This window comes from Cebidichthys violaceus, unplaced genomic scaffold (genome assembly GCF_023349555.1).
Source record: "Cebidichthys violaceus isolate CVI_PGR_0920_01 unplaced genomic scaffold, fCebVio1.0.p SCAF_13, whole genome shotgun sequence".
In the NCBI taxonomy this organism is placed as follows: Eukaryota; Metazoa; Chordata; class Actinopteri; order Perciformes; family Stichaeidae; genus Cebidichthys; species Cebidichthys violaceus.
In genome coordinates, this window is record NW_027176296.1 from 7736289 (window position 1) to 7756386 (window position 20098).

At 38.2% G+C, this 20098-nt stretch overlaps 1 protein-coding gene across 4 annotated transcripts in view; it reads left to right on the forward strand.

The window, feature by feature from the left end:
* pde4ba (phosphodiesterase 4B, cAMP-specific a) overlaps positions 1-20098 on the forward strand; it is a 165667-nt gene that overhangs the window by 100128 nt on the left and 45441 nt on the right. For all 4 annotated transcript variants that reach the window (XM_068707607.1, XM_068707608.1, XM_068707610.1 and 1 more), the window contains 4 exons: positions 11070-11264; positions 12607-12643; positions 12797-12867; positions 14849-14901. In XM_068707607.1, the coding sequence (XP_068563708.1) occupies positions 11070-11264; positions 12607-12643; positions 12797-12867; positions 14849-14901 (356 nt within the window). The remainder of the gene's footprint in view (positions 1-11069; positions 11265-12606; positions 12644-12796; positions 12868-14848; positions 14902-20098) is intronic.

Here is a 20098-nt window from a genome sequence, read left to right on the forward strand (position 1 = left end):
CTGGCCCGAATTAAAACTAACTCCTGCCCTCATGAAGGACATACAGGCTCGAAGATGAGAATCAACCTCCAGCTGTTTATTTTGCTACTCACGTGAGATACAAGCACGTTGGTGCATTATTTGTCTCATCTCACCTGCTCAGTCTGACAATTTATTTCCATATATGATCAGTTGTAATAGAATACCCAGTACATCTATAAACATCTATGATACAGTGTATTCCCTTCCAAGGTGGATTGTAATAAAGAATAGCTACAATAGTAGGTATTTTTGTGAAAAGATTAAATCATTTGTTTAAGTCCCCCAATTTAGGATTTTAAATTTGTTTTGATAAAACTGCAAAAAACCTTAGTTGAGAATGAAAATAATCAGCAAAACTGATGCTGATGTTGAGTGCAGACTCTTTTTTAATGTTTGAGTCAAGAAAGAAATAACCCAGTGTGAACTAGGTTGGGTCTCCCCCCAAGAGGACTGTGGGTATTCTGGCTCAGCTGGAGACAGGTCAGGCTGCTGGCTGGAACTGCTGCCATGTTTAGGGGACATCAGCACAATGGATTAGAGCAGGAAAACAACCAGACACTTTAACAGTCTAACAACATACAGTTTACTTAGACATTTTGAGAAGTTGGTGTCATGTGATCTGTACTGCAGTAGCTAATACTTTTCTCAACATGCACAAAAGTAATGCTTAATGTTTATTTATTTAATCTTTGAAAACAAAATAGCCCAGGTGGCAAATTTCATTGGATTTGTATCATAGACGTGTGCAGAAATCTGTAGACATCCACCTCTGGTCGGTGGGTTCACCTCTGTGACTAAGGGTTTCCTGTGGAAAGTACTGGACTGTACTGAAGTAAGCAGAAGTTCACAGATGGTGTACTGTACTGTGCTGCATGTTCAAATCATTAGACAGGTACACAAAGCCCACGTAAGCAACAGGGGGTAATTACTCCATTACTGCTCCTCTGTGTGCATTGCAGATGCATGTGCTTTTGTTTGTACAGAGCCTATGTCATATTTACACAAATGCAGCTGCCCTTTCGTGGTACATTGGTGTGCATGAATTAGCTAATATATGTGTGTGTGTCAGGGAGTGTTTCTCACATATTCAGCTAGGACAGGAGATGAGCTTAACCAAATATTTTGACAGTGACCTGGATTCCTATGTAATAATAACAAAGATCAGAGCCCCATTAATCTGCACAGAAGGTTTTCCTGGGTGCTGGGTCCATTTAGTCATTTTTACCCTTCACTACTTGACAGGGCAAAGTTTCCTCAAGACATCTTGGACGAAAATCGGTTCTCTAGTGAGGACTTTTTTCACGTTTGAAACCCAAACTATTGATTTGTGGAAACATTGTTTGAGTGCAAATAAACAAATTAGACGCACTCCCAGCTATTCATGCTGCTATCTGAGTGTCTTTACAATAGGGAGCCTTTTAGGGCAATGGAGAGGAGCAGTGTTCCCTGTAACATGCTTGTAAATGGTCAAAACAAAAACACACTAAAACTGTGGCTTAAATAGAGTTTATTGAGTCACAGTTGTTGGCAAAATAACCCTAAACTTCCTCATCGTCGATATCTGTTTCAAACTGCAAGAATTTGCAATTAATGAAATCATTACATGTTAAATCGCTGTCAACGTTTTAAACCAAATTTCTTTTCACTTTGGTGACCCATTTGTTTTCCTTTCCAGTGCAGGACTTTGAATAACAGTGTTTTGTGCTTGCTTACCCATGGGCGAGGTTCAGCAATGTGTTGTAGAGTTTGTGGTTTGGCAGTATTTTATTTGCAGTGCACTTTACTTACAGAAAAACGTGGCAAGGACTCGTTGTGACTTTGCCATGGTTTATGTGGTCGGGGGCTTTTGATTTCTAAATGACTGGCTAAAGTTGAAATTAGCCACCGTGGCGGTGTAATGGGTTTGATGTTGATAATGGTGATTATTGCAATGATGAGAATGATGAAAATGATAACAAGATGGTACGGATTGCTGGGAGGATCACAAGGATCAAGAAAATGGTGACTCTTGGACTGGTGATGATGGTGATTGAGGGCAGGATGGTAAGGGTTAAGTTGATGGTGGTCTCTACAGTGATGGAAGAAATGTTCAGATCCTTTACTTAAGTAAATGTAGATTCACATTCACAAAAATCATTTTTTTTTTAAATCATAAAAGTCCTGCATTAAGTACAGAAATGTTAGCAGCAAAATGTACTTCAAATATCCAAAGTAAAATGATTTGGTCTGCAGAAAAATGTCCCCTGTGACTGATGTATTATTATTCATCATAGTATTACTATTAGATAGTTGTGGCTGAGGTGGAGCTAGTTTATATTTCATATTAAGTTCAGTAAATTGGGCCAGTATTTCCCAACCCAGGAAACGGGTTCTCGCCAAAAGGTCACAAGATACATCTGAACGGTTGTTTCATGGGGTAAGAAAGAAGAAAAACATGTTTGGTTTTCTTTGGTGAAATTCTGGATAACTTTGCCTCTTATGGAACTGCCAACAACTCATAGACATCTGAAACATGGCAAGGATCCCCACGTACATAATCATTTGTACATTTTATAAACTTATCACATTTTTTTTAATGTAAAATAAAGTTACTTTCCACTAATGGTTACCATTAATGGTTATCTCTTACGATCTCAATGAAGTCCATCTTCCTAAAATAATTAGCTTTACCAAATAGAAAGTTAGAAGTTTAATGGAGTTGTAGTTCCAGCACACAGAGAGCAACAGAGAGAAGTTACGGACTGTGACCGGGGGTAGCTTGACTCTGTGCAGACCAGGGAATGTAATGGAAAAGAGATGCCACACTGTAACTTGCCAGCACAGGAATGTTTCCATGACTTTTCCAGTTTTCACTGTCCATTTTCACTCATGTTATCTTTGTCTTCCTCCCAGGTATAAGTTCATTTCAGTTCCTCTCTTTCAAGTGTGCATCAGCCCCTGTTCCATCATCATCATTAACTTTTACATCTCATCTTTCGGCCACTTCTGCTTTGTGTTTCCTGAAACCGTGTGACATGTGACTTTTGTATTTAGACTGTAAATAATTTCTAAATGAGAGCATCTGCTAGATGACGTTGTACCTAAATGTGCATGTATAATGACTCAGCGCCTAAATAGGTTAGTGGCCTAATTTCTATTAATAAATGCTGTGTCTACTTGGATTCCTGAGTTTTCATCCTTTTTTTGGTCGCAGATTAGAAAAGGCTCCTTTGATTCTCAGCGTGGTTTTAACTTAATGGAATGCTTGTTTTTATAAATCAAAGGTTAGGGCTATAATTCTGGCGGTTCATGTTTTCATTAGTGTGGTTAAACATTCCCATGCTGGGTGATGGCAGTCACACTGATGTTTTCAGACTAGATGTGGGAATAGATCAGTGTTTGACAATGATGACGAGATAAATGTCCTTCAACATTTAGATGTTTTGTGTCCTCGGTTGCTGAAGTTGTACCCTTTTCTCCAGAGATTTAAGCTCATATGTCAGAAAAGCACTGCTTTATGTGCATGTTTGGACTAGCTCGGGTTATTAACCTATTTTAAGATACTTCTGCTGCAGATTCATGTAGGGAAATGTTGCTGCAATCTTTTTGAGCATAACATTTCAGCTGCTATTTTTGCTTGTTCTGATGGGATCGCTCAATCACTTCATCGTCCTTCTGTGGGGCATTTCAAAGCTTTTCTATATTTCACTGAGCCAGCTGCTTAGTCAGAAAGGTCTTTTTTGGTCCACTGCTTGTCCTGGACATCTCTCTCCATTTCCCCGGCTTCAGTCACGTTTGTCTCTGATACATTATGACCAGAAGTCCTACTAATGATGTAGTGGAACAGATTTAATCTGTTCCACTACATCTGTTTTCAAGCCACAATATAAGCATTAGTAAAATTGCTCAAGTAATAACAGAACAAACTCCCATTCAAGAAATAGTTAAACCTCTGCTAAGGACAAACAGGAGGTGTTGCTATGGCACCTCTGTTTGCACAACCCAACAGACAAATGGTGACTGGTTTCCCCTCACCATTACACACAGGAAGGAAGGATAATTCAAAGTATAAGAAAACTCTCTCTCTCCCTGTCTGTGGCAGTCTGTGGCTCCCTTTTTACGAGTGTTTACGAACAAAGTGTCCGTTTCTTCTTAACACACTGTGGAGTTGTAGTTTCCTGTTTTGTATTTTACCCAGGTGAGCAGTGAGAGGTATTAATGATAGAGGACAATTCAACGGTTAAAGTAAAAGAAAGAATCTATATATTCATTTTCCATAAATTCTGACTTTTAGACTGATGACTGAGACACGTATAGAGACGAGGACTGAGCATGCAATAATTCTGTAAGTTATTAATAATGATAGTAATTGTAAAGTTGACATTATGAATGAAGTGTCGAACTATTCAGTACAGCCCTGTAGTAATCTGAATATCTTTAGAATTGTGCGCATTGGTCCGGCAAAACATTATATTTGAAGATATCACTTTGGGCTGCTGGAAATCATACAGGGGATTTTAATAACAAAACGATTGATCGTTGAAGCAAGACAATAATCAGCATCAGAGTTAAGTGAATTGCTATTGAAAATAATTGTTAGTTGCATGCCCCATAACTCATCTCAGCAATACTGAATCAAACAGGGCGTAACATAGTTCTACGCCGGTATCATCAGTCCCCACACACCTACAGCCACATGAGTCAACACACAGGATATTCATTTACCAGTAAATGAGAATGAAGGTAAGCCTATTGGCCAGTGACCTGGAACTGCACCATTGTCTAAGAGCTGGGAAGTGGAGTCATTTCCCAGAAATAAAATGTGTATTATTTGTCACAAATCCTCTTACTCCCCTTTGCTATCTTATGTTACTGGATGTTTTCAGTTTAGCCTCTGCTTTATGTTACTTTTGTCTGCTCACAGTAGCTGCTGCCCTGTCCCAAGTTCAACCACATTTTAAATGAAGACTCTTCATGAGAAAAAATAGCTTATATGCAGGACAGATGTTAGTCAGAGAATGTGCCCCCAAATGTCTGCTTGGATTTAACAAGTTTACGTCTCTGGTGATCAGGGATTTAATGTAATTTAATATCAATTTAATTTAATGTAGCACTAACGTACCAATTTAAGCTTGTGATTTGACTTTAAGTACAAGATACTTTTTCTTTAACTTTTTGGTCAGCTTACAGTGCAATGCAGAATCAATTTAAAAATTCTAAGTATAGTCTTTAAAGCACTTAATGATTTAGCATCCCAGTACATCTCTGACATGTTGACTGATTATAATCCAGTATAGTTCTTGGTCAGATGGACATTTTTTTTAACTGCACCTGGCCCTGAAAATAAGATCCAGATCTGGTGAGGAACATATACAGTTGTGTACGGGGCTTCTGTAGAAAGGAACAAGTTACCAAACAGTATTAGGGAATCAATTGCATATATACTTAAAGCAGAGTATCAGTGAGTACACTCATCTTCCTTTCTGATATTGTCTTAGTCTTCAGGAATTTTTATTTTATGGAGGACTTAACGCATAACTACTGCAGAAGCTAATGTTGATAAACTAAAATAAACCTAAAATAATGAGAGAAGTTCTCTACTTGTCTGTTTGTCAATAAACCTTTGGGCAAGTCCATCACTCGGTCAGTCTGGTCGTCAGTCGGACAGATGCAGCTGGATCATGGGAAAGGAATGTTGTGTCATCCTAGCAAATCATTTTAGGGCCAGAGGAAGGGCTTCCTGATTGCTTTAGTGAAAAATAACACCAACATCATAACTGTCTCAGCCTATGCAGTACCATAATGATCATGATTAGTTGGAAATGTTCATCCCCAAGGAATCGGTGTCCCAAGTAGTCCTTTGGAAGGTATACAGATGACATGCCATCCTGTAAAAACATATCAACACAAACGTGCGTCATGAAACCCGGTGACGCTTTGCTCCTTTTCATGCTGGTTTGACTGATTATTTCCCTTCTTGCTAGGAAGCTTATTGAAATAAAGCATTTGGCCTCTGGTTCTCTTGATCTCTCAGTAGTCTTTGTTCTCTTTGAACAGACGCCATGCTTCTAATTGACTGAGCAAGAACATGAATTTTGCATTTGTCTATGTTGTGTGAGTACATGTGTGAGATTTGAGTGCTGATGTCGAAGTTGTTCTGTACATGAACTTTAAAGAGAAAGCATGGGGTGGTGGTATGAGTGAGACTGGTTTCCCAGACAAATACACTAATCCACTAAACCACCAGGACACCCCCATAGAAAAGTTCCCAAGGTCTGTCTTTGTCTTGTATTTTGAAGGCTAAATTCTTGGACTCCCTCCTTTGTTAACCCTTACATACTGTTAGAGTCAAATTTGACCCGTTTTGACATTTGACAGCAGTAAAAATACCCTAAACGTCATTCTTTTAGCCTGAAATTTGATGACTTTTCCTAAAGTGACCCAAAATACACAAAAATTTTAATATTTTAAAATTGTATACTTTTGAACAGGTGCGACACATTTTTGTACACTGAGGCTGTTTCGGGTCAAATTTGACCCTTATCTATTGAGATGGATTTTAGATCTACCAGTGTGGGTCAAATCAAGGAAAATGGTGGTTTTAGGGAATCTTGAAACTGTGAAACTGTACAGGCCATGTTTGTGTGTATTTTTTATGGGACAGTGGTGACAGAGTTCAAGGGGGACCTCGACATTGTCACAAGAACTGTCTGTGTTCTCACGACGTTTGCCCAGGTTCCCGCAGAGACAGACACCTGCTGGTCTTTGAAGTGGCATGGGGGAGCCTCGAAACAGTGAAATAGTAAAACAGCACAGGAGTGATCATGGTGCACAAAGGGAACAGAAGTCATCCAGAGGTCACAGGGTGCCTTGTCACAGACACAAGATCTGCACCTGCAAGCACAAGCACCTGCAATATTATGAAATAATCTACAAAGTAACACATTTGAATCAATTTGGGTTGGGAGGGTGGTGGGGGGGTTCATAACATTATAAAAGGTACCTGAGCTGTAACAGGACCTTGATCTGTTCTTCCAAGATGAGGAGGTTGAGAGTGATTTGGAGGATGTGTCAGAGCAGGAAGACAACGTGGAAGAAAACTCTGATTACCGACTGATTGTTGACTATAATAAGCATTTTAATGTTTTGTGTTCTAAGTGGTAAATGTTGAATTAATATTGATAATTATGATTTCTTATGATATAGCAGTGAGGACAGCGTTTAATGGTTGCACTGATTAAACATGGTTATATTATTAATTCCAACAGTTCCAGAATGTTTATGCCATTTTCAAATTCAATACAATACATTTAAGTCATTATGGCTTTTATGTTTTCATCAAATATAAACAGTATGTAAGGGTTAAGTACACCAGGGTATAAGCACAGCCATAAGATAAATGTTCCTATTTTTCTACAGTCATTATAAGCCTGTTTTTGTTTTGTTTATGTCATGAAATAATCAAAGCTCAGCGGTCTACTGAGTACTCTTCATTCAGCAAATATATTTGTAAAAAGAGATGCTGTTCAGAAAAGCTAGTTTGACCTTTTCATTTTAGATTATTTTGTTAGCAACACTGTTTCTAAAGATCAAGAATGGCTTTTCAAGGTCAAAATAGTTTAACTTATTTAGCTGTATTTTCCATGGGACATGATGGGAGTTTGAGTCAGTGCTACATGGGGACCAAAGTAGACCACAGACAGTCACCCAGACGGACACAAGGGAGTCGTAAGTCCGTCCGTGTTAAATGTTTACTTTAAATTTACTTCCACCAAAGAGCAAGCCTGAATCATATTAATAGTGTTCAACCTCTAATTTCTAAGTGATCTAATTGGTTACAGGTGTTTTCACAGGTGCATTATGGATGCAGGGGATTGATAATTGAGTGTAGGTATTTCAGTGGCTGTGTTTAGCAAATAAAACACACAGTTTTAGTTTTGAATGATGTGTCTAATGTAGATAACCGTGAGTAGTTATTTGCAAACTGTTTTAGAATTACAAATTTAGTATAAAGCAGACATTGTATCCATACCTGGTGAATAGATCGACTACGTGACTTACTGGTTTTAACAATAATGCCACATTAAGCATCAGTCACAGGGGCTATTTTCTTGCGTTAATGCATACGTTTACTTTTGATATTTGAAGTACATTTTGCTGATATTACTTCTATTCTTTTACTTCAGTAAGGTTTTGACTTGAAAATGTTATCCTTTAGAATTTTCTTGGCACAGTATATCATCTCCATCTACTAAGTTAATGTGATGCAGTTAAGCTTTTATAGAACACAAGAGAAAAATGTCAGACAGTTGTTAGACGTGCGTGTTGTGGATGACTACTTGCCTGCTCTGACTCCAGAATTAGTCTTCTCCACACGTGATCACAACACACAAAGCCAGTGGATTGACCTGAGGGCAGAGCAGTCAACCATCCAATAAGCGGTGGATAGTGCAGGCATGCATGCGTATGCATATATAACACATGCACACAGACACACTGTTCATTTACCTTTGATCCTTTGTGTTCATTCCTTTTTTTAGTTTTAGTGCATCATGATATGTTATGAAACAGAAAATTTAACAAGAAATTCTGCATAACAAACGCTTGCACTAATTGTAGCAGCACGTCATAATTCACAGAAAAAAAGGAGTGCTGTTCCTCTTCCTCAGCCAGCAAGAGCACCAAGAGTTGAAATCTAGTGCTATCCAAGCCTTTTATGTGTTCCTCATGTCATTGAGAGGCTGTATTTGTGCACATATTTAGCATATTCAACTTTCTCAGATTTCTGTATTTGACTGTTTCCCTCCTGTTTTCTATTACTGATCCATCTGTGAACCCCATGTCGTAATCCAACATACACATGGTTTATTTTAACATGCTACACGAAGATGTAGACCTGCTGTATGACGCAATATCGGCCTTGTAGTACAGAGACTTTACAACAAGAGAAACCCCTCACTGTATCTTAACTTAAGTCATGTTTTAGCATCATTCTATAGCTTTCCCACCCTGTAGGACTCGGCACCAAAGCTTTTAACAAACACATTACTTGGTTCACACATCTATCACACACTCTAATTTTGAGATTGCTAAATTAACTACATTTTCCATTTTCTTTTGTCAAACATACCATTAATATGCGCACATCAACCTTTCCATTGTTTGATGAAGCGATTACAATGAATACAGCATTTCATTCCTAATTTGCTAGCGTGGCTTACAAACGGCATCCAAAGTTAGCGAGCCTAATCGTTGTTTCAAAGCAGTGTTGTAATCCATAGAAACCCTGTGCTTGTCCCTCAAAGTTTTAATTCACAGTTTGCATATTGTCTTTTGGCTTCTTAACATATTTTAAGAAACTCAGAAAATGATAATCCCTAATCAATCTAATCAGTTCATTTTCTACATTCAAGGGCTGAAGGTCAGGAGTTGTTTAGGCCTCTCTCTCCTGGGAAGAGCCTCTGGTTTTCAGAACAGGGACTTCTGGCTTTTTGAAGGACAGCGTTTTTGCTGCTCGACTTTGTATCAGCTTCACACAATAGAATCCAGATTTGCACATTTTCAAAAAGCATCTTAAAACTACTGAGACTTGTTTTCTTCTAGTTTAATACGTTTGGACTTTGTAGTTTGTAGTTTGAGCCCTTTACTTATTTATTGTCTTGTCTGTCTTGTTTATTTCCTGTCATTTCACCCTTTTGTAAAGCGTTTTGAACTGTCTGTGACTCTTTTACAGATTGAGCTTTTATCTCTGATGTTATACACGTCATTGTTTTTGTTTGGAACAGATTCCCATCATTTGTGTAAAAGACATCCCTTCACCCTTTACTCACTTTCCCCTTTTTCCTGGGGTAAAAAAACCCATTAGAAATCCCACCCATCCAGTCCCATATACTCTACAAACGGTAGATTATTTATTTCTCTTCTTCTCCAGACATTTCAACATACCATGTTTTGAATAAATCTCAAATCCAGATTCTATAAATATGTAAATATTGTGAAAGTCCAATTTTAGTGTATAGCTGCTGGAAGTTTCACATTTTCACATCATACCGGTGTAAGTTGTAAATATGACGGCAAGCGGCTTCTAGTCTTCTAGTTTTGTCCCAAAAATCATTGTTTCAACTCAGATTTGAAGTGAGCACAGAGAAACATCCTCCCTTCAGCAGACATTTTATCATTCTACTCAATGAAGGTCAAACATCAAAATGAAGCAACAATAAGCAAAACATCTTTGGGTGGAGGGGGACTTTAAGTTTGTAGTGTAACCAGTACCTTCTCTGCTGGTGTGTGTTTATTATACAGAAGAGGAAGTAGTGGCCATCAAGGCAGAACAAAGTGGTGTGACCTGCATAAACTCAAACTGCTGTGGAAAATGTCACACATACAACACATCTCACAGTTGTTTGTTTGATCGGAAGACGCCCCACAGCCATAAAAAATGTCCTTCAAGTGATGTCTCCTCCTCTTCTCTTCTTTGATGATGGCCTAATGAGATCCTTCTCCTCCTTCCCCCATTCCCCCACGTTTTCCTCATGAATGTAGGAGCATTGCTCTAACTAATGTCCATCAGTGAATGAACAGTGTGCACTTTCGCATGTCACTCTGCCCTTTCTTGCCCGGTCATGTCAAGTCCATCCATAAATGTGTGTTTGCACCGTACATGATCATGTGTGAGAGTGAGTGACTGCAGCTAATCTCTTAAGGGGATGTTGGTGGTGTATACGTGAAGAAATTACTCTTTTCGTTTCCTCATGCTTGGTCGTTTAAACCTGATCAGGTCCACAGAGCACTCGATAATGAAAACAAATGTTTTATCAGAAAGACTTGTTTTTATGATTTGTTGATGGGAAAAGGAGTGTTTCGTAGCAAAGTAATATTTGAGTCTAATGCAACCTGAAAACCTACACTAGGTTGCTTTGCATTCTTAAATCCAGCTCCAGTCGTCTCCTATCTGGAAGTCATTTATCTCTCTCTGCCTGTTCTACGTTTCACATTGCTAACAACAATTAAAACAACAATCTGCAATGACGAATAAACATCTTAAAAACTGTGTGTTCATCTGTTTTCAGTTTTGATGTGGAGAATGGCCCATCCGCCAGCTGCAGCCCTCTGGACCCCCAGGCCTCCCCCGGCTCTGGTCTGGTCCTTCACACTAACTTCCCCGGTCATAACCAGCGCCGAGAGTCCTTCCTCTACCGCTCTGACAGCGACTATGATCTGTCACCCAAGTCCATGTCACGAAACTCCTCCATCGCCTCTGAACTGTAAATATGACAGACACACACATGCACACAAAGCACAAGTATGTACATGCCAGAGTCAAAGAAAGATGCACATAACAAGGTGGCATATACAGATATCTAGGAAGATGTACATTCCTATATACCTACATTTACATACTGTATATATTATATACATACATATACCAAGCAAATAATAAATTAGGATACAATATCTTGTTGTCCATTCTGTAATGGTAGTTTAATGAAAAACAATCAACAATGCTGAGTAAACCTCTGATAATGCACTTCCTTTACTTCAAATTCAGTTCAGTTTCCTCAATGGATACCTGATCTCTCTGGTAGATAATGTTGTATTTGCATCTTTATTACAAAAGGCTCTCACTGCATCACTGAGTGGTGTTCAGTTCTAGCATTTTTTTAAGAAAAATATAAACTTTGAATAAAAATATAGATTCCAATTTTATTTTCATCACTGTGAGTAGTGTCTGCAGGTAAATCCTTTTGGATCTGCATACAGCCCAAACAGCATTACCAGTGAGCTATAGGGCTGCCTTTGTGTAGCTTGAAAGGTTGTTGAAGGTTGTCTGTGTGTTTTTGGGTTTCATTTGGCTGCAAGAAAAGTTTCTTCTACGGGACAATAAAGTTAAAATCCAAAGGTTGCTAACAACAATACTGAATTATCACCTGCCCTAGCTAAATGTAAATCTAGTTGAATAAAGCCAAGATACAAAGTAGTACTTTTGACCATTAAACTACGTCACGTCTGGTTTGTCCATTATGGGCTACTGTAGAAACATGGCGGTGCAACACTATGAAGGGCTCGTTCTAAGCTAACAAAAACACAACGATTCTTGCTTGAAAACATAGTTATGAATATTATATCCACTAATAGATCCCCCAAAACGCTCCACACTGGACCTTTAAGCCCACCTGTGGAAGATCTGATACATAGTGATGGTGGTGGGTTTAAGGAGTCTACTACAGGACTCAACATGACAATGATTTGAAACAGTAATTCAGTATTTTGCCCTGTCTGAGCTTACGAAGATAGGTCACTCTGTGAGTGCCTTACAAAGTTACATCCCATCAAAACAATAGACTCCTGGTTTGACCCATGAACGTCCTCCCATACTCCTCTCCCTCTTTGGACTCTTTCAGTTAATTATAGTAATGAGGCTGGCTGGGTCATGATAGTCTTTCCCTTTTGTTCTTACTTAACTCTTTGCTTTTAACAACCATGCCCAAGTTGACAGAAAGCACTTCAGCATATAAGCTTTATGCAACAGCATAACCTGATAGTTAGTGTGTACTTTTATTTGAGGATTCTTCTGATTACTTCTCTCTATTGTGTGTGTGATTTCAGACATGGTGATGACCTGATTGTAACGCCTTTTGCTCAGGTAAACACATCTTTCTGTCTGTAACCCAAAATGAGCCTGGTATCAACACTAATTCTCGAAAACTCACTGTCAAGAAAAAAGTGCAAATTATTTTGAATATACTGTCTACGTTATAAAGGATCCTAATAATAACCTCTTCCTCTGCTTTTCTAGGTTCTGGCAAGCCTTCGTAGTGTGAGGAATAACTTCACTGTACTGACCAATGTCCAGTGTGCCTCCAGCAAGTAAGTGCTATTGATTTAAGACCAACATTCAAACATTTTTACATGGCTTTTTTTCTTCTCAAATTCTTACTTCAGTGATCTGCATTGACTCCAACAACATTAGGAAAATACTTCGGGCAGACTATAAAATTCAGACTAGCCACTTGAGAATAAAACATTAACTTCATATTTTATTATGTTTTGTGGACCTCTAAAGAGTGTTATAAATCAAGTTGAAGCTCACTTAGACACTCTTGGGATACATTTATTAGATTCCCTTGTGGCAGAGTGCGGAATGAAAATAAAAAAGACTCTTAAACAATATAAACAGTTTGCAGTATAAATGAAAATACATCAAATTTAGCCTCAGCACAGCTTTTAAAATCACCAAAAAGTCAAGGGCTGATCACTCATTTAGACAGCATGTGCAGACTGCAGTTCCACTATGTCACCACAGGGAAGAAGTATTGAGCTTTAAATAGACTGATGTATGACATCTGACACTACAGCTCTTCCCAGCGCTCACAGTTAAGCTAAGGCAGTCTAGCAAACAAACACAGTACATGCCTTTTACATGTCATTATGTGAGTTTAAAAGAATTATAAAATTCACAGTCAGTGATTTGCAAAGTGTGTGTGTGTGTGTGTGTGTATATATATATATATATATATATATAGAGTTATACATCTACTAATCTAAACTCAATTTATCATGATCGTTATCAATGCGTGCTTGTTTTGTGCGTCAGTTATTTAATTCCAAATATATTCAGTTTACAATAATATAAAACAGAGAAAAGTAGCAAACCCATCACCTTCCAATGGAGGTGAGGCTGCAGATGCAGATGCACTATGTATTTAGGGCACCATTTGCTTCATTCCTCAGGCTTTTGTGTGTGTGTGTGTGTGTGTGTGTGTGTGTGTGTGTGTGTGTGTGTGTGTGTGTGTGTCTGTGTGTGTCTGTGTGTGTTTGTTTCTAAAGATACTAAAGATCCTCTTTCAAAGGATTTATAGACACTCAGATAGCTGTATTCCTGTCTGACCTACATTCGTCTCTGACACCCACACATAGACAAGAGCGGAAACTAAACCATGCACACAGGTATACAGGCAGCAGCATCATGTTAATGCACACATAGACCCGATTTCACACAGAAGATCAGGCAGATGATCAGTGAGTACCTTCTGAAAGTTAAAGTATCAATTGTAACCCACTTTCCAATTGTCAGTCAGCAGACTCCCAGACTTACAGATCCTGCACAGGATGTTACTGCTAGGACGAGGCCATATGTGACTGAAACATTGGACTATAAAACAACAAATATGCCTGCCTAAACAAGCACAAGGCTCCATTACAATAAAAATACCAAAACTAAACTAATAAAAGGCATCTGATGACCCATAATTACTGTCTGATCTCTCTTCAGGAACTGTTTCAACTTGAGTTTTAAGTGACCCCATTCACGATTCATTTTATGTTCTGTGGGTGGGGGGTGGGGTACCCCGTGTTAATTCCATGAACACACACAGAACACAGTTAAAGGAATAGTAGCCATTTTGGTAAATATGCTTATTCACTTTTTTGCCTGAAGTTAAATGAGAATATGTCTCATGTCTGTCAGATGGCAACCTCCGGGTCTGAAAAGTGAAATCAATGCCAAAGTGTCTTAAAGCATTTTTTCTAATAGACAGCAGGTGGCGACTCCTCTGTTTGCAAAAATAATTGATTCTATAGAAGTCTATGAGAAAATGACCCTACTTCTCATTGATTGTCTGATCTAACTCTTTGCTAGAAGTGAATAACTGTTTTTACCAAAATGTTGAATTAGACCCCAATGTTTGATGTCTTTTAAGCTTTTACCTCACTATACAAAATTGTATTTGTTATTTGGATGAAGCATTTAAAGAAGAATAAGTAGGTAAGTAAGTGTATTTTATATTTTTATATTGTAACATCTTTCTGACCTCATTCTTTCCTTTTGCCCCCCCCCCCCTTCTTTCAGGAGGTCTCCTGCAGCAACCACTCAGCCTCCAATCACCAGAGTTTGTCTCCCAGGTAAGAAGCTCAGAGGAATATCCTGCTACGTGTCTAACTTCTGTAAAGCTGCGTGAAGAACGTTTTTATCTGCTTTATATCTGGCTCGAACATTCTTCTGCCACCATTTTTCCTTGTTCTCATTATTCTCACCTCCTCCTCCCTCCCTGCCTCTCTCCTCCGTCTCGTCCTTTGCGCATGAACTCGTGTACGTGACGACTTTCACTTTTTTCTGCCATCTGTCATCAGCTCTGACATTGTAGTCCAGACTATTTTGTCATCAAGCTCATTAACCGTGTTCAAACACAATTGAACTGGTACTTCAGACAAACACACACACACACACACACACACACACACACACACACACACACACACACACACACAGACGCATAGAATAAATGTGTTCTTTCACACACTTTTTGGTATGCATTTGATTTAAACCTGCATTTCCAAATGTGTTTTGGTGTGTGTGTGTGTGTGTGTGTGTGTGTGTGAGGTCTTATATTGCTATTTTTGCGAGGATCAATTTCAGTTTGAACTAGTGAGGACATTTATGCATTTTCAGGTCAGTTGGCCTGACCTGAATCTGCAACTCCACTTGACTGAAGATGAAAAATGTAATGGAAATGTTTTTGTGCATTTGATTTAACACCCAGAATCTTTCTTTTGTAGTACACATGTATTAGCCTCCTTCACCTATATTACATCAGTGGCTGTGGTCACCTGAACTACGTCAGTTATATTGTAACTTTTCGTGGTGCGAAAATGTATACAGCAAGTCTAAAGAAATATCTGAAATCCTTCTTGCTTCATAATCCACTTCTCTGCTGTCCATTCAAAGGATTGGTGTGTCCCAACAAATATGTTTTTGTTTAGTTTTTCACTGCAGGAAAACAATTGTGTTTTGAATAAGACATAAAATTAAACAAACCCAAGACTTTCACCCAGGGGAGGGCTGAGTGTGTCCCTAAAAACAAAAGTTAACGTTGACTTTAAGGCAGTTGTTAATTATTTATGTTGTTACATGTCTTTTGTTACAGTACATTGTCTCGGTATTATTTTAACATAAACCATGATATTTTTTCTAAAACAAGTAGTTTTGTTGCCTAAACATAACCAATCAATCGTCTACCGCATGTTTTGTGTGTTTCGGCAAGCACGAGATGAGGCCGATATGAAACGTATTTTTGGTTGACAGAGTGTGAACATTCAAAGTATTCCGTGGTTTGCAGAAGCATACAAGCTAACATGTTTTAGACGACGCTGGAGATTCAGGGAGGCATTGATGAAAAATAAAGTTACTTCTTTTAATAAAGCGATGAAGTATCCAACCTTTAACCTCACATATGTAGGCAGATGTTCCCACACTCTAGGCAGAACATTGAAAACAGTGACATGTGTTGCTGTGTAAAAAGAGACTGAGTTGAGCAACAATGAAACTGAGAACAGTGAGCGTAGTTAACCATCAAATAACCAACTTGTTTTCCATGAAACAACTTGGGTCAGATTGTGACATCAAAGAAGAACTAGTGAAAATCAAGCCTCAGTCAATAAGTGTCCTTTTCTGAATTTATCAAAGAATCACACTTACACAAACTTTACTGACCAAATTCTTGTTTGCTCTTTGGTGTAATGGCTGAAATCTATGAGTTAATGAAGCAACTAGTTACTTGGTAGTTTATGTTTATACTGTGTGTGTGTGTGTGTGTGTGTGTGTGTGTGTGTGTGTGTGTGTGTGTCTCTGTGTCTGTGGTGAGTATGAGCATCTTTTAAAAAAAACTGACGTGTGTAAGAGAGTATTTCAGTGTGTAATGGTGTAATGCTTTGCTTTGTGACATTTTGAAATGTTGGATTGGTAAGGTGTATGATTCAAAATGAGTGTTTATCCTGGCATATATGCATCACTGAGAGTAATGTGTGTGTGTGTGTGTGTGTGTGTGTGTGTGTGTGTGTGGTGTGGGGAGGTGTTCCTGTGGCTCTGATTGACGTCAGCATGCCTGTATGTGGCTTATGTTGACTTCCTGTCAAAGCAGATGGACTGAGTTTTCGCTTCCTTCTTCACAACCGCAGCTCATCAGGTGCTCTGAGCTTGTGTGTGTGTGTGTGTGTGTGTGTGTGTGTGTGTGTGTTTGTGTAAGAGAGTTTGGGCAAGTGTGTGTGTGTGTCTGTGTACGTATCTGATAAACCAGCCTGATAATGTGTATTATGACCTTTCTATGTAAGGGCAAACAAGGTCTTCACCAAATCATGTGTTACGAAGAAGTTTATTTTCTTTTAAACCGTCAATGAGTTTTCTTGACTGCACTCTGCGAGTTAACAACCCACTCCTCATCTACAAACGTTTCTTCTATTTTCTTCCAGTGCAAAGCTTGACTTCAGTTTGACATGACATGTATTTTAACTTTTTGTTATTATCATTATCAACAAATACAATGAAAAGACCAAAACAAGAAATGTGATTGGAATGTGAAAAAATATGAAATATTCTAAATAAATATAAGAAATAAAATAACTGAAACAATAAGTAAAATGGACTCTCAGACTCTCTTCACAAAAATGTGCAATTTCTGCGCAATGCCCAAGTCTTATAATGGTAGGGAAAACCCTGTTGTTTATTCTGGTATCAGGTTGGCTAAAGTGTTTGTGACTTATGTAAATAAGTATGCATGTAAACAGAATTGGCAATATCAAGGTCAGCAAGAATTATTGAGGTCATGTTCGTATATCGAGAGAGGTCTATACTTTTGCCTTTAAATGATATGTTCTTACATTACAATAAATGCGACCAGACTAGTTGTGTTATAAACCCCCGAACTTAAAAAAACAATTGTTTCAAAAACACTACACTATTTGTTTTTAATAGATTTGCATTTTTCTACAGCTTTTAATTTAAATTCTAAGCCTATTTTCTAGCATTTTATAGAACAAACTAATGATTAATCGAAAAAATAATTAGTAAATTAATCGATTTGAAGTAATTGTTAGCTGTATCCACAATTGTATTAATGTATGAATAGTATGTACAGCATAGGTTTATGTATAATATTTCAACATGGCAGAGTAGATAATGTGCTCCCTATGTAGTTATGAAGGGATCATTGTAAGCTAACAACAACACAACAATTCTTAACTTCAGGTGATTAAACACATTAAAACATCTCATAAATCCTGCCCACTGGACCTTTTATTGTTTGTTTTTTTGGTCTTTTCATGGGATTTGTTGATAATAATGAAAAGATAAAGTTACACCAGTGTTGTCCTTTCTGACACTACAGTACCATTTTATACTTTATTTACTTTCACTGAAAACGTTCCTGAATGATGCAGGATTTCACTGATAAATGCTTCATATCAAATGCCTGTAATTTGGTGGTGTGCACTCACTGCTTGCCCACGACAGAATCTCCTCACTGTTTTTGTGTTGATGTCTTGGTGGTCTGCAGGATTTGGCCTCAGACCACCTCCTATCAAATACACACACAATATCAACATCCATACCTTTCTCTGTCTCTCCCTCTGCCACCTTCCCTCTCTATTTTATTCATTGCCAGTCTCGGTCCGGCTGTATTTTTCACCCACTTAAGTTTTTATCTTTCCCTTTCATTCATCTGTTTGTCTCCTTCTCTCTCTCTCTCTCTCTCTCTCTCTCTCTCTCTCTCTCTCTCTCTCTCTCTCTCTCTCTCTCTCTCTCTCTCTCTCTCTTTCTCTCTCTCTCTCTCTCTCTTTATCGTCACTGGAGGGGGAGGAGGGGGAGGGCAGGAAGTGTGAGACAGGAAGAGAAGATCACATTGTTCCTGTTGTGCTGTCTCTAAACTGTTGTAACTTGACGGAAGCCAGGAACAACTATGTGTGTAGATGAGGTGCGTGTGTGCGTTTGTGTGTCAGCCCACAGGAGAAAAATAGGATGCAGTGAGACAAAGGCATATTGTCTGTGCCCACACACTGCAAAAACATGCTGATACATATGCTGATACAATGATATAATACGTAAATACCTGCTACAGTACTGCACAATCACAATGTGTTAGACACAGGTGAATCTGTTTCACCCTCTCTCAATGATTTATTCTAAATCTCTATGCAGACTGATGAAACACAGGACAGGTGCATCTCATATACATATATATATATATATATATATATATATATATATATATACATACATACACTGTATATACGTACATATATATATTTACACACTGTACTATAGTCCAGGTCAGATGTTTTTAGAGTTGGAGGTTAGGGTTTCCGCTCCACAGGCTCAGTGAATGGAAGTGAAAAACATTGGGTTTTTCTTTTTAGTTTTTACAGTAGTTATCAAGGGAAGATCACATAGAATAGTCTAAATGTGTGTGATTTAGTTAAAGAGATTGTTCCGAGATACTGTAGCTTTGGGGAATTTCCTGTTTTCCCCACTTCCCCATACTCAGAAACTAATAAATGCATTAGGACAGACCATCTTTATGTATTTGGTGTAGTCTGAAGTTATGCCCACCGGCCAGGACTCAAACTTTCTCATTTTACAGATGAACAGAAAACATTTGAGATGAGAAATAGGCAATACAGTAACATAATCTTGACTCATATTTGAGAAACACTGCCTTGTTTGACTGTTTGGTTGGCATTCACAAGCAATGATTGACTCGGCATTAGAGACTCCTCTGCTCTAATTGGTTGTTTTCCTACAGGAACAGAGAGATCTTGTTAATGCCATATGAAGCAACAAAAAGAGGATCTTTTTTTTCCACATGTGCTGTCTCATGTGCCATGAGTCAGGATATAGTGACAGTTTGAGCAAATATGATAAAAAGTTATTTTTTATTGAAGTTAACAAGTGCAGCTTTGAGTATTAGTATCATGATTTAGTTGTGCCTTTCACACCATGCAGTACTCTATAGCATGCTGGGTGGGAAAAATACTGTGGAATACCTTTTTTTTTCTCACAGGATAAAGGTGGAGCTGACACATATAATCTAGATCAGATATGGCTATATATAATTTAAACATTTGCTCTTTTTATTTGATATCACTTTTATTGACTACAAATTATATGCATGTTTCAGACTTTATCACCATTTGGTCCTCATTTTTGGTGTCTTTCATCACTGTGGTTTTTGTTATTACAGAGCCCTTATCACGTCACAATCACAAACAGGTTAGTGAGGTCTGCTTGCACATGTGGAGAAAAAAATTCCAAATAATAGAGAGCCAATGA